The sequence below is a fragment of the Cryptosporidium bovis genome (assembly GCF_009768925.1).
Source record: "Cryptosporidium bovis isolate 45015 chromosome Unknown contig_19, whole genome shotgun sequence".
Classification (NCBI taxonomy): Eukaryota; Apicomplexa; class Conoidasida; order Eucoccidiorida; family Cryptosporidiidae; genus Cryptosporidium; species Cryptosporidium bovis.
The window spans coordinates 1-13,219 of NW_027125035.1; the positions used below are offsets into that span (position 1 = coordinate 1).

General features: G+C 29.3%; 6 protein-coding genes across 6 annotated transcripts; 5 read left to right on the forward strand and 1 right to left on the reverse strand.

Moving 5' to 3' along the window:
* Positions 1–516: 516 nt before the first annotated feature.
* On the forward strand, positions 517–2,901 carry FG379_000965 (myosin heavy chain; the record flags this gene model as incomplete). Its single annotated transcript, XM_067326391.1, has 1 exon — positions 517–2,901. One exon carries the CDS (start codon positions 517–519, stop codon positions 2,899–2,901), a length of 2,385 nt encoding a protein of 794 aa, XP_067182781.1.
* An 853-nt stretch (positions 2,902–3,754) lies between these two features.
* FG379_000976 (uncharacterized protein) lies at positions 3,755–4,413 on the forward strand (the record flags this gene model as incomplete). The annotated part of the gene is made up of 2 exons (XM_067326402.1): positions 3,755–3,793; positions 3,847–4,413. The coding sequence occupies 2 exons, from the start codon at positions 3,755–3,757 to the stop codon at positions 4,411–4,413; spliced, it is 606 nt and encodes a 201-aa protein (XP_067182792.1).
* Positions 4,414–5,129: 716 nt separating this feature from the next.
* On the forward strand, positions 5,130–5,743 carry FG379_000987 (uncharacterized protein; the record flags this gene model as incomplete). The annotated part of the gene is made up of 2 exons (XM_067326413.1): positions 5,130–5,147; positions 5,219–5,743. 2 exons carry the CDS (start codon positions 5,130–5,132, stop codon positions 5,741–5,743), a joined length of 543 nt encoding a protein of 180 aa, XP_067182803.1.
* Positions 5,744–6,048: 305 nt separating this feature from the next.
* On the reverse strand, positions 6,049–7,365 carry FG379_000998 (uncharacterized protein; the record flags this gene model as incomplete). The annotated part of the gene is made up of 1 exon (XM_067326424.1): positions 6,049–7,365. The coding sequence occupies one exon, from the start codon at positions 7,363–7,365 to the stop codon at positions 6,049–6,051; it is 1,317 nt and encodes a 438-aa protein (XP_067182814.1).
* Positions 7,366–9,022: 1,657 nt separating this feature from the next.
* FG379_001009 (uncharacterized protein) lies at positions 9,023–10,300 on the forward strand (the record flags this gene model as incomplete). Its single annotated transcript, XM_067326384.1, has 1 exon — positions 9,023–10,300. One exon carries the CDS (start codon positions 9,023–9,025, stop codon positions 10,298–10,300), a length of 1,278 nt encoding a protein of 425 aa, XP_067182825.1.
* A 1,923-nt stretch (positions 10,301–12,223) lies between these two features.
* On the forward strand, positions 12,224–13,012 carry FG379_001012 (proteasome subunit; the record flags this gene model as incomplete). Its single annotated transcript, XM_067326387.1, has 1 exon — positions 12,224–13,012. One exon carries the CDS (start codon positions 12,224–12,226, stop codon positions 13,010–13,012), a length of 789 nt encoding a protein of 262 aa, XP_067182828.1.
* Positions 13,013–13,219: the final 207 nt, after the last annotated feature.

Below are 13,219 nucleotides of genomic sequence, written 5' to 3' on the forward strand. Positions count from 1 at the left end.
AAAGAAGCCGAAGAAAAAGCTAAATTAGAAAAAGAGGAAGCAGAAAGAAAAGCAAAAGAAGCTGAAGCAAAGGCTAAACAAAAGAAAGAAGAGACAGAAAGAAAGGCAAAAGAAGCTGAAGCAAAGGCTAAACAAGAAAAGGAGGAAGCAGAAAGAAAAGCAAAAGAAACAGAGGAAAAAGCTAAACAAGAGGAGGAAGTAGAAAGAAAAACAAAGGAAGCTGAAGCAAAGGCTAAACAAAAGAAAGAAGAGACAGAAAGAAAGGCAAAAGAAGAAGCTGAAGCAAAGGATAAACAAGAAAAAGAGGAAGTAGAAAGAAAAGCAAAAGAAGAAGCAGAGGAAAAAGCTAAACAAGAGGAGGAAGCAGAAAGAAAAACAAAGGAAATTAAAACAAAAGCTAAACGTGAAAAAGAAACGACAGAAAGAAAAGTAAAAGAAGCTGAGGAAAAAAGTAAAATAGAAGGAAAAGAAACAAAAGTAAATGCCAAACTAGAAGCTAAAACTGAAGAAAACAAAATGGACAATAGGAATAAGACAGAGGATGAAATTAACGAGAAGGATGAAAAAAAAGTAGATAAGAAACAAATAGAATCAAAAATAAGTAAAGAAAAAATAGACTCAGAGGATGAAACAATAACAAGAGCAAAATCAATAGTAACAGCAGGACCAACTGTAAAAACAAGTTTGGAAAACAAAAAAGATGAATCTTCAGATGTGGATAAAATTTCAGAAAAGTCGGATAAAGAATCAAAATTGGATAAAGTGGCAATAAAAAATGATAATATAGAAAATAGATCAGAAGACAAAGATAGAGATGAAAAACTAGCAAGAGTTAAGAAGTCAGATTCCGGTCTTAAAAAAGAGAATAGTTTATTAGCAAAAGCAATAGCAAAGGCAAAGGCAAAGTCAAAATCTATATTGGGAAAGTCACACTCCCTAAATAAAATGGATACTGAAAAAGGAGAAATAAAAGATGACAAAGAAAAAAAAGAAGTGAAGAATAATGGAGATAAGGCTAAAATAATATTAAAAAGAGATTATGATGAAGATGAATGCAATGATGAAATAGTAGAAACCAGGGATAGATTAAAGTTGATAAGAGATGAGGAGGAAAAAGGTGAGGTAAAGGATGAAAAATTAAAGATGAATAAAAAAAATGACGATAAAAGTAACAAGGAAGGTGTGTTAGAGAAGGAAAACAGCAATAAGGATGAAGAAAAGGAGGAAATAGAAGCCAAAAAGGGTGAGAAATCAACGGTAAAGGAAGAATATGGTGATAAAAACAAGAGCAAAGATAAGCTGGAGAAGAAAAAAGAAATCGGTGATAGTGATGATGAAAAGGAAGAAGTAGAGGCCAAAAAGGATGAGAAATTAAAGGTGGAGGAAGGTGATTATAAGGATAAGAAATTAAGTATTGAAAAAGATGAATTAGAGAAGGAAAAAAAAGAAGAAAAATTGGAAATGAGAAAAAAAAGCGATGATAAAGATAATGAACGGGACAAATTAAGCGAAAAGAAGAAAGAGGAGAAAAAGGAGGTAATTAAAACAAAAGCAGCAGCTCAATTAAAGGCAGCAATACTAGCGAGGACATCAACATTGAAAGAAAAGCCAAAGGATTCTGAGAATGCCGAAGTATCAGGTAATGAAGAATCTGTAAAAAAATTACCAAGTAATTTGAAAGAAAAAAGTAAAAATGAAAACAAAGTACTTAAAAAGACATTAAAAGAAGACGAGAATTCTATATCAAAGGCAAAACACAAGACAAATAGTAAGTCGAGATTAAAGTCAAAAGCAAAAGTCCAACAAAATCAAGAAACAAGTAATTGGTTTGCAGGATGGTTTGGTGGAGCAACAACAACGGACGAACAATCTGAAGAAAAGAAGACAAATGATGACGGCAATGTCGAAGATAAAAAGGATGAAAAACCAAAAGTTGAAGAATCAAGTTGGTTTGCAGGATGGTTCGGTGGAACAACTGAAACAGAGAAGAAAGAAGATCCTGCTAAAAAACCAGAAAAGAAAATATTGAAAAAACCACATTCTGAGAACAAAAAGAAAGACGATAAAGATAATGAAGCTAAACTGAAAGAAGTTGATAAAAAAGAAGTTGAAGAGCGTAAACTAGAAACATTGAAATCAAATGTAAAAAGTAAAGATGGACCAGAAAATATGGAAAAACTAGAAACATTGAAATCAAATGTAAAAAGTAAGGATGGGCCAGAAAATATAGAAAAAGAAACAAAACTAAAAACGAAGCCAAAGTCTAAATCCAATGCTAAGAGTAAATCAAATACAGATTCTGAAAAGAAGGTAGAAGAAGAATCAAGTTGGTTTGCAGGATGGTTTGGTGGAGCAGCAACAACGAATGAACAATCTGAAGAAAAGAAGAAAAATGATGACGGCAATATCGAAGATAAAAAGGATGAAAAACCAAAAGCTGAAGAGGAATCAAGTTGGTTTGCAGGATGGTTCGGTGGAACAACTGAAACAGAGAAGAAAGAAGATCCTGCTAAAAAACCAGAAAAGAAAATATTGAAAAAACCACATTCTGAGAACAAAAAGAAAGACGATAAAGATAATGAAGCTAAACTGAAAGAAGTTGATAAAAAAGATGTTGAAGAGCGTAAACTAGAAACATTGAAATCAAATGTAAAAAGTAAAGATGGGCCAGAAAATATAGAAAAAGAAACAAAACTAAAAACGAAGCCAAAGTCTAAATCCAATGCTAAGAGTAAATCAAATACAGATTCTGAAAAGAAGGTAGAAGAAGAATCAAGTTGGTTTGCAGGATGGTTCGGAACAACTGCGAACACGGAGAAACCAAGTGAAGAGGATAAAGAAACAGTAGAAAAGAAAGAAGAACAGGTAGAACCAGCAACAACTTCTTGGTGGGGATGGTAATAACTGTTAGTTCAAGGACTGTATTAAATTGACATCTATACATTAACTAATTTGATTAATACAGAAAAGAATGATTTTAATTAAATATACAAACTTATATTTAAGGTAATTGTATATTTAATGCCATAATTAACTCATAATGCTATTATTGCATGTCTTTTAAGTGGGTATGACGTCTATTTTGTGTAATTATGGGCGGCATATTGATTTTTTTTCATTAGTGAGGTTATTTTTATATTTGTGATTTTTGTTATAATAAAAGCGTTGTTTTGTACTAATTATTTATTATTACACATCATTCTTTGTTTACATTCAAAATAATTCCTGTAACAGTTTTCTTCATAATTAACGCTTTATATAAACAATAATCTTTTTAATAACTTATTTTTCAATCAATATTTAGAGTTGAAGAAGAGATTTTATGGTATAATTATATATAAATAATAATTGTATTAATAAACAAGAAACGAAGTACTATTTATACCTTAAAAATAGGAATAGTTCGATTTATTGAATATAAATCAATACCCAAGTTAAATGGCATTTGAAAATATATAATATAATATATACATATATATATATATATATATGTTTTTTTACATAGGTAAACAATTGAATGTCAGTTGAGATATGTTTCGTGTGTAACATACAGTGATAATACATTTTAATGTATATATGAATGAGCAAGTAAATCAATATTTAATATATGCTGCACTAAGTAAAAGAGGATTTGGTTTACTAAAATAAACGAACAAACATTTGTGGGTGAAAAGTAATTACTTGTAACGACATAATTAATACTGTTTTTAAAAGTAAAACATAGAACAACATTAAATTCCTTTTAATTATTATAATGAGTGGGTTGAGCAGTGACAATAGAAGAATGGCTTTGGTAAGTTTATAAATTTTCTTTTAAGAAATAAATAATTCTAAATTATTTTTTAGGAGCTAAAAGGCCTCCAAATGCTCACAGATGAGTTAGAGGAAGAAAAACAAGTTGGAATCAAGATTGTTAATAATAGAAACGATAATTTTTTGGGAGTAATTAGAGGGCCTGTTGGTACTCCGTATGAAAAAGGCATATTTCAATTAGACATTACAATTCCAAGTGAATATCCATATGAGCCGCCAAAAGTTAAATTTATAACTAGAATATGGCATCCAAATATTTCAAGTCAAACAGGTGCAATTTGTCTTGATATACTTAAAGATGCATGGAGTCCAGCACTCACATTAAGAACTGTATTGCTTTCTATTCAGGCTTTACTTTCTGCACCTGAGCCAGACGACCCACAAGATGCCCAGGTGGCTTCACTATACAAAAGCGACTATAATAAATACATTGAAACAGCGAAAGAATGGACACAAATGTTTGCCAAATATGTTTCTAAAGAGGATAAAATTAAGAGATTTATTGATATGGGTTTTCACAGAGAGAAGATATACTCTTGTCTTGAAAAAAATAATTGGGATGAAAATCTCGCATTGAATGATTTACTTTTGGATTCTTAACTTGAAATAATTCCGAAGTAAATTACTTTTTTGCTTTAATCACCGGTTTTAATACCCTTATTCCTAACCATTTTTTGATTTTAAAGTTTATTTTATATTTGTTAATTAATTTAGTATTTTTAACTTTTTTTGAACCAAATGAATAATATTAATAAGTCCAAAAAACAATTTTTTTAGATATAAAATAACATTAAACTAATACTTGTGAGGCCATTTCTATTTCCCACAATTTTTGTTTTTGCTGCCTCATGCATATAGCTTATCGGTTTGACGTGCAATTTTTGGTATAGGAGCAAGTGCGGGGCTGGCGCCTTTGTATTAATGCACTTAATGGTGTCTTTGTGTGATTTTTTTTGCAATGGGAAAGACAAATGTTTAAATAGAGAAATGAAGCCAATATGTCTTTTTATTTTTAAGTTTGGTATTTATAAATATCCACACTAAAAATAAAAATCTAAACTGAGATTATACTGAATATGGCAAAGTTAACCAAAATTATTTTATTGGTTTATTTACTTTTGTATGTAAATAAGGGGGTAGGTTGATGCGAATAAATTGCCTAAATATTGAACAATTCTGTTAACAAATATTTATTTGACAATTTATTTTGACTAAATATATGTTGTAAACAATAATTGAATTGAATTTTTAATGTTTGCTTAATTTGAAAGATAAATTGTTATGGTGCTAAGACTAGTGATAGTAACTTAAAAGATATGAGTGAAAACTATCTGGTAAGTAAATCAAGACGTATTAATACTTTAATGTCGGCAATTTAAAACCGCTTGTTCATGTTTCGAATTAGAATTTTGAAAATATTTCAGGAAACTGTTTAAAATCATATTCAAGCTTTATAGATAAGTTTAAAATAATAAGCAGGAATAGTTTATTATGGCCAAAATTGAACATAAATGAAAATAAAAAAAAAATTAAACACAATTTGAACGAAAAGTTCACTGTTTTTAGCTCTTTAATCGCAATAAAAAAGATATTTCAATTAAGCATGGTTAATTCACTGAATTATGACAATGTAGATTCAATAAAACTAATTAGATTTTTTATATTTCTAATTGAAAATTATGAACCAGGTGAGATGGGTCAGTATCTCACTGATAATGACAGAAGTAAAATATTGGAGGCAAAAAAGAGATTAATATCAAATAGCATTTTTTTAAATATGTATTACTATAGTACTGATATAAAAAGGGAATTTTTTAAAGAGTATAAAATAAATTATTTTAGTAAGACAATTATACAACTTTTTTTGTATCCTGCATATTTGGACGTTTACGATTACGGGAGCTTAATATTATCAAGGTATGTTGAATAATTTGAAATAATTTTTTTTCATGACTTTGTAATAACCATATTATATTTATAATAAAATATCAACAAAAAAAGACTTGATAATAAATTCCAAAAGAAAGTTAGTCATATAAAAAAAGATATAGAATTACTTAAGGGTCTATATATAAATATGTCCAGGGCAGTAAGTTTACAAAATAAGCCATTTTTGGTCAAATCTAATACCTATCCTCCCAGTGTGGTTAAGTAAAAAAGTGCTTGAACTTTAGGGCAAAAAAAGTAGGCTAATAGCGAAAAGTGGTTTGAATTTATCAATGCTTGATAAATAATTTACTTGTTAATCTCGTAGATTTTTTCATTAATTTGCTTAATGAAAAAGAAGGTGGCTTTTGTTAGTGCTTCAAAAATATTGTATAGAGGCATTTTATATTGTGTAGAAATATTTTTCCAGAGAGTTCTTATTAATGAAGAATTAATGATGGTTATGTCCTCTATTGAAGAACCAATTAGTGCAATAGGGGTGATAAATTCATTATATACAAAGTTTATCATTTCGTCAACATTATTAGAGATTTCTGAATCATCTAACATATCCCCATTTGTACTGCTGATTTTAGACATAGGTTGAGCAGTATTCCAAACACCAAATCCTTTTTCATGATGCATCAATAAGTCAAAATTCAGGTCGTTGTATCTATAGCTAAAAGCTGTATGTACAGGACAGTTTTTAATATGGTCCCTGAACATATTTAGATTTGTTGCCAGCTTAGCAAAATTTTTTCTCTGAATCTTGTTTAATAACAATAAACCAACTTGTGATGCCTTAATATCTATAAGTTTAAGAAATATTCTTATATAACCTTTTAATTCAATAACCATATTAATAATTGATTCCTCTGCTCTTCTGTATTTAATATCAACACTTTCTAGCTTACTTTCACTTTCAAACATTTTTTTAAATAATTTGTGTATTCTATGATCAGCACTTTTTGTTTTTGGATTTAATTTATTTATTGTATCTCCAAATGCTCCGTCTTCAAATAATGAAGATAAACCAAGTTTCTTTGATATTGTCCTTAGTTGACGAAGCGAAGACGGGATTCTCTGTACATATTCTTTGTGGAATTCATTATTCCAATAGTTCCAAAGGGTGTGATGCATCTTTTCCATTGTCATTTGCCAATCTAAATCGTTTAAGTTTTTTAAAAAGGACTCATCTACTATCACGCCAGAAAGTTCTTCACCTTCTTTAAGGGGCGTTATGGTTTCATATTTGTGAGCCCTGGTTGCATTCGCTCCAAATTCATGTTCGAGCAAAGCCTCAAGCATTTCATTCATAATTTTCTTGCGAATTTTTATCTCTTCACCACGAACAACATTCATTTCATCGTCCCCAATTAACTTTTCCCCAACATAATTTTTTAGATCTTTTTTCACTTTTGTTTCCGTCTCAGTTTCATTATCTAATCGGAAGAAATAGTTATTATGAGGTTTTTTTCCAAACGGTTCTGTCTTTTGTGATTTACTAGTTTCAATTGGAGTTGAATTATGTTCATTCTTTGTTTCATCTACTCTTTCAACGTATTCACAATTTACATACAAAAATAATAATAAATGGCTAACAAAAAATACGATGTACGTGTTCATTTTTTAATTTATATTAGTTCTACTATAAAGTATTGATCTATGTGAAAGTATAAATTAATGCTTTATTTAGAAATTTTAGTTCATTATATATCCAATTTACTCAGGCAGTATTTGAAAAGGCATGCCAAGGATTATCATACCACAAACGTATTGTTATTCAAGTAAACAATTTGAGAATTTGTGTTCTTTACTTTAATTTCATATTCTATATATTTGTTTACTATCTTTAATAAAAAAAATCTAAAAATTAATGGCTAATCAAATAAGTCGTGTCCCCACATAAATTGTATGCATTTTTGTTAGAGAAAATATGCGCCAACTTTCTAATATTCTATTAAAATAATGTAACAAATATATGCATTTAAATTTAAATCAGACTAAAACTCAAACTAATACATAATTTACTAGAAATGTTAAGATCAAACTGATAATTTAACTTAACTTTATTATAGCTCATTTTTATCTTGATAATGCAGCTACACACACAAACATAAGTTTGGCTCGCAAATCAAAACATCTAGAAAATCAAATAATTTCACAGATAGTCACGAATCAAGGTTTCAATAAGTAACGCATAAATGACCTTAAACACGCCATTGCTTTACATTTATAGTTCAATTCAAACATCGTTCTAGTTTGAGCACTAGAAAGCTAGTCAGACCCCATATATTACAACTAAAACCTTTATTCATGTATAAATAGAAACAAGGAAAATAGTTTGCTGTAAATACATCACATAATTTAATCATTTGTATTTCAGATGTTAACGCATCGCAACAAAAAGTATTAGAAACATGTTTTTAACATTGAAAAAAATATGTGATGCATTTCAAATAAATTATCACATTTGATTGAACTATAAAATAAATAAAACAATATTTTCGTTAATATCTATTTTTTGATCAGAAATAACAAAAAAATTATACGCAACGTCTTGTCTATATCAAAAAGTTGCATTTTTTGTAATTTTAAGTGGGTGGAAGGTATACATAGATTTGAAGAAAAAATGTCAATACGTATAAAAAGGATGAGTAAATCTGAAAAGTCTAGTGCACATAAATGAGTATTTTTGTTGTGTTCTTTTTTTTTGGTTCTGAATTTTGAGGAAAATATTATGTTAAAAATTAAGTTATAGAAGAAAGGAAAGGAAAAAAAATTTCACATCTTAAAATAAAATAAGCTCTTTGAAATAAATAATATTTTAAAGCACACATTTTTTATTAAAAAAATTTGTGTAAACTTGATATACGCTTATTTTAAGATAACTACTGAGTAAGCCTTGGAGTAAATGAAATATTCACTTATTGAAGTTATGAAAAATAGAAAATCAAGCTAATATAGTTTGCAAGTTAATATAATAATAGAATTAATTTATTCAATAAAATTTTAAAAAATTAATATCTTTGGAGTATACATAAGTTTTTGAAATCCTATTTTTGCGAAAAAAATAGGAGCAATCTAATAACTATAGGTTAAGGTAAGGGATTATTTAGGAAAAAACTTAAAAAAGTGTATTCCAAATAAGAGTGTTAATAATTTGAAGTAATTAAAATATTCTAGAAAAAGGTGCTCAATTAAAAAAGAGTATAAATAGCATTAATAACTAATATATATACATATATATGCTCTTATATAGGTATATATTTATTTTTCGGAAATGGATGATTTAAGCCTTCAAATAGCTAGAAAACAAAATTTAATGGAAAATAGTTGCAGTGAAATGATAATGGGCGAAAAAATAGGCTTAAATCATAATGTGACATTAAGCTCAGGATTATCGACAACAGCAACTTCTTCAACTAATCTGGATACTAGCTCGAAAAAATATTCAATAGGTAGAACATTGGGTACAGGATCATTTGGTGTAGTATGTGAGGTATTTGATACAGAAACAGGAAAAAGATTTGCATTGAAAAAGGTGCTTCAGGATCCGAGGTACAAAAATAGAGAATTAGATATAATGAAAGTACTAGACCATGTAAATATTATTAAGTTAGTTGACTACTTCTACACAACAGCTAGTGAGGATCCAATGCCCCCTCAACCACCATCAGATGAGCATAGTAAGAATAAAGGTAATAATGGTAATGCAAATAGCATAATACAAAATGGTAAATATCTTAATGTAATAATGGAATATGTTCCAGATACATTATATAAGGTTTTGAAATCATTTGTTAGATCTGGAAGAACGATGCCAATGAGTTTGATAAGCATATATATATATCAATTGTTTAGATCAGTTGGATTTATACATTCATTAGGGATTTGCCATAGAGATATTAAACCACAGAATTTGTTGGTTAATACAAAAGATAACACACTAAAGTTGTGTGATTTTGGTTCTGCAAAGAAATTAATACCATGCGAATCAAGTGTTGCATATATTTGTAGTCGTTTCTACAGAGCACCAGAACTCATGCTTGGTGCAACAGAATACACACCAAGCATAGATCTGTGGAGTATAGGTTGTGTTTTTGGTGAATTAATATTGGGAAAACCATTATTTTCTGGAGAAACTTCAATTGATCAACTTGTAAAGATAATACAAGTACTTGGAACTCCAACTAGGGAACAAATGATATCAATGAATCCGCATTATACGGAGGTCAGATTTCCAACTTTAAGACCGAAGGATTGGAAAAAAATACTACCAGAAGGAACATCGAATCTAGCCATTGATTTATTACAGAAAACATTAAGATACGAACCTAATTTAAGAATAACACCATATGAGGCAATGGCGCATCCATTTTTTGATCATTTAAGAGATTCTTATAACAGTAATGAAAATAATTTAAACTCATTTTCACATTCTGTAAATCACCATATACCCCAATTATTCAACTTTTCACCATATGAATTGTCGATTATACCTGGAAATTTATTAAACAAGATATTACCTAAAAATTATGTTCCGAACTATAATAACTAATCTGTTTATTTAAAGATAATAATAATAATTAATATTTTATCCAAAGTTATTAAATATGAATTAAACCTCAATCATTATAGAAAAAAAAGCTTCTGATTTTATTCTTTCTTAAGATGAGAGGGAATTTAATTAATAAATATATTAATTTATGATGAATCATAAACAAGAATAATTTACTAGGTTAAAATAAATGATCTTAGAATAGGAAATAAAATATTGAAATAAATAAGAATAAAAACAATAGTGCAAGAAATGAGAATTTAACGTATGATGCCATCATTTTGAACTCTAATTTTATTTTTAACTTGATTTCTTTTTTTTTCCAGTCGTTTTTGTCTTGTTTCTATTTTATTATTTTTTTTATGACCATCTTTATTATGATTATATTTGCCAGATTTTCTTTTGAGTGTAATTAATTGATATGCTATAATTTGCATATTGCCAAATAATTATAATTGTACTTATTAGTACTATAAAAATTGGTTGAAGGTTAAATTAAAAATCTCCCGCTCAATTGTGGGGTATGGCATGTAACTTTATAGTCTGATAAAAAATGGGTGATGTGATAATTATTGAGTGGACAATAAAATTAATATATCATAAAATTAATAATAAAATAGGGATCAGTTTTATATAAATTTAAATTAATTATATATGTTTTTTTTGCGTAACTGACAAAAATGAGAAGCCCATATGCAGACGAGGTTGAGTATTCCGAGAAATTTAACATGGATACACATGAATATAGGTGCGTCAAAGAAAAATAGATTTTTAATTAGACTAACAGTTAAAATGACAGATTTGTTAAATTAACAAGACCTTTATACAAGAAACTACAACAATACAGGTACGATTTTTTCATTCAAACAAGTCTAATGAACATCATAAATAACTCAATATAGGGCATCAAGGGGAAATGGACCATTCATATCTGAGGAGGAGTGGCGTCATGTTCTCGGTAAGTAAAACAATGTATAAATATATGTGTGAGAATATTAAGTTAATTTATTATTAAATTAAAAAGGTCTACAAATGAGTAGGGGGTGGGTTCATTTTTTAGACTGGAGAAAAGAGCCATGGGTGTTGTGCTTCAGAAGACCTCAAGGCACAAATCCTCAGACAGGAAAGGTAGATCATAAATCTATTGAAGGATGAAGAGCTAAAACATTTATTTTTTTAATTAATTAATGCAACACAAATTAGTTTGAGCTCATGGTTCTCTACAGTGTTAGGTGACTAAATTATCCGAATATATGCTCTAGGTTTTCTGTTTTTTCATCAAATTATTGACAAAAAAACATGCATTTGGTATTAAATAGGCTGTGATTGTGTTTCATTTATTAAACAATTTTTCTCTTTGCACTGATTTCTGTACAAATAGGTAATTATAGTGTTGACCGCCACTAAACCGCTAGTTTGGGGTTGATTTGAGGGGTAGTTGGGTATCACAAAAGGTTTAGAGAAACGGTGTTAAATAACTTTCTTTTCTTTCTTATAAATACGGAAATAAATATCAAAATTATTCTTACTTGGTAAAAGTACTTTTTTATAAAAATTAAATTATTATATATTATTTATCAATTTTTTTGGAGCATTAAGGGAAGAATATTGACAACGTACCTTCTTATTCATTTTTTGCATATTGTTTTTGAAGTAACATCGACTAAATAGGTATAATTGACAAGAAAGAGGCATTGCCAGGTTCCTTGACTATTCTCTCCCAGATAATAGACATAAGTTAGCAGAAATCCATAGGATATAAACACACAAAACCACTATTTGAAGAATACATATATTTAGTGGTTAGTTTTCCACTTTTTTCACAATAAAATAACAGTAATTAGTGCCATATTATTTTGAGTACTGAGGTCATATTGTTTAGGTACAAGTAAAAAATTGTTGTATACTTTATATTGAGGTAAAATGTCGAGAAGATATGACTCTAGAACAACAACATTTTCCCCTGAGGGAAGGCTTTATCAAGTAGAGTATGCCTTGGAAGCAATAAATAATGCAGCACCAACAGTTGGGTTAGTGTGTAATGAAGGAATAATACTTGGAGCAGATAAAGCAATCGTATCCAAGTTATTAGATCAGGGAAGGTCTATGGAAAAAATATACACAATTGATCGCCACATTATTGTTGGTGTTGCAGGATTAACAGCAGACGCAAACATATTAATTGCTCAAGCGCGCATAGAATCTCAGAGATATCAATATACATATGGCGAGGAACAACCAGTTGAGCAGTTAGTTACTCAAATATGCGATAGAAAGCAAAGCTATACTCAGTTTGGTGGTCTTAGACCATTCGGTGTTTCATTTTTATTTGCTGGTTATGACAAGCACTACGGATATCAATTATATCAATCAGACCCTTCGGGTAATTTTTCCGGTTGGAAGGCAACTGCAATAGGACAAAACAATCACACCGCCACTTCGATCCTGAAACAGGAATGGAAGGAAGACTTGACTTTGGATCAAGGATTGCTGCTAACTGCTAAAGTACTTGCGAAGACCATGGACACTACTTCCCCAACAGCAGACAAGTTTGAATTTTCTATTCTCACGTATAACAAAGACAAGAGGAAATGCACCCAAAGAATTTTGTCTGAAAGAGAAATCACAGAGTTACTTAATAAGGTACAGGAAGAAATTGCTTCTGAAAGTAGTTCTAGCAACGGCTCCAACAGCAACAGTTCGAGCAATTAGAGTGGTTTCAAATAAACTAGCTAACATCCAGGAAAAGTGTATAATTTATTTCTTTATTGTCACGTATGTTGTAGTTTATTCATATATTTTTCTGTCGCTGTTTCACCTGGTTTTGTTTTTAGCCTTGTGAAATACGTTGATTTTATTTGCCTTGATATCATCTAGCAATGAAGAAGTGGATTGGAGTGGGGGGGGGGGGGGAGGGGG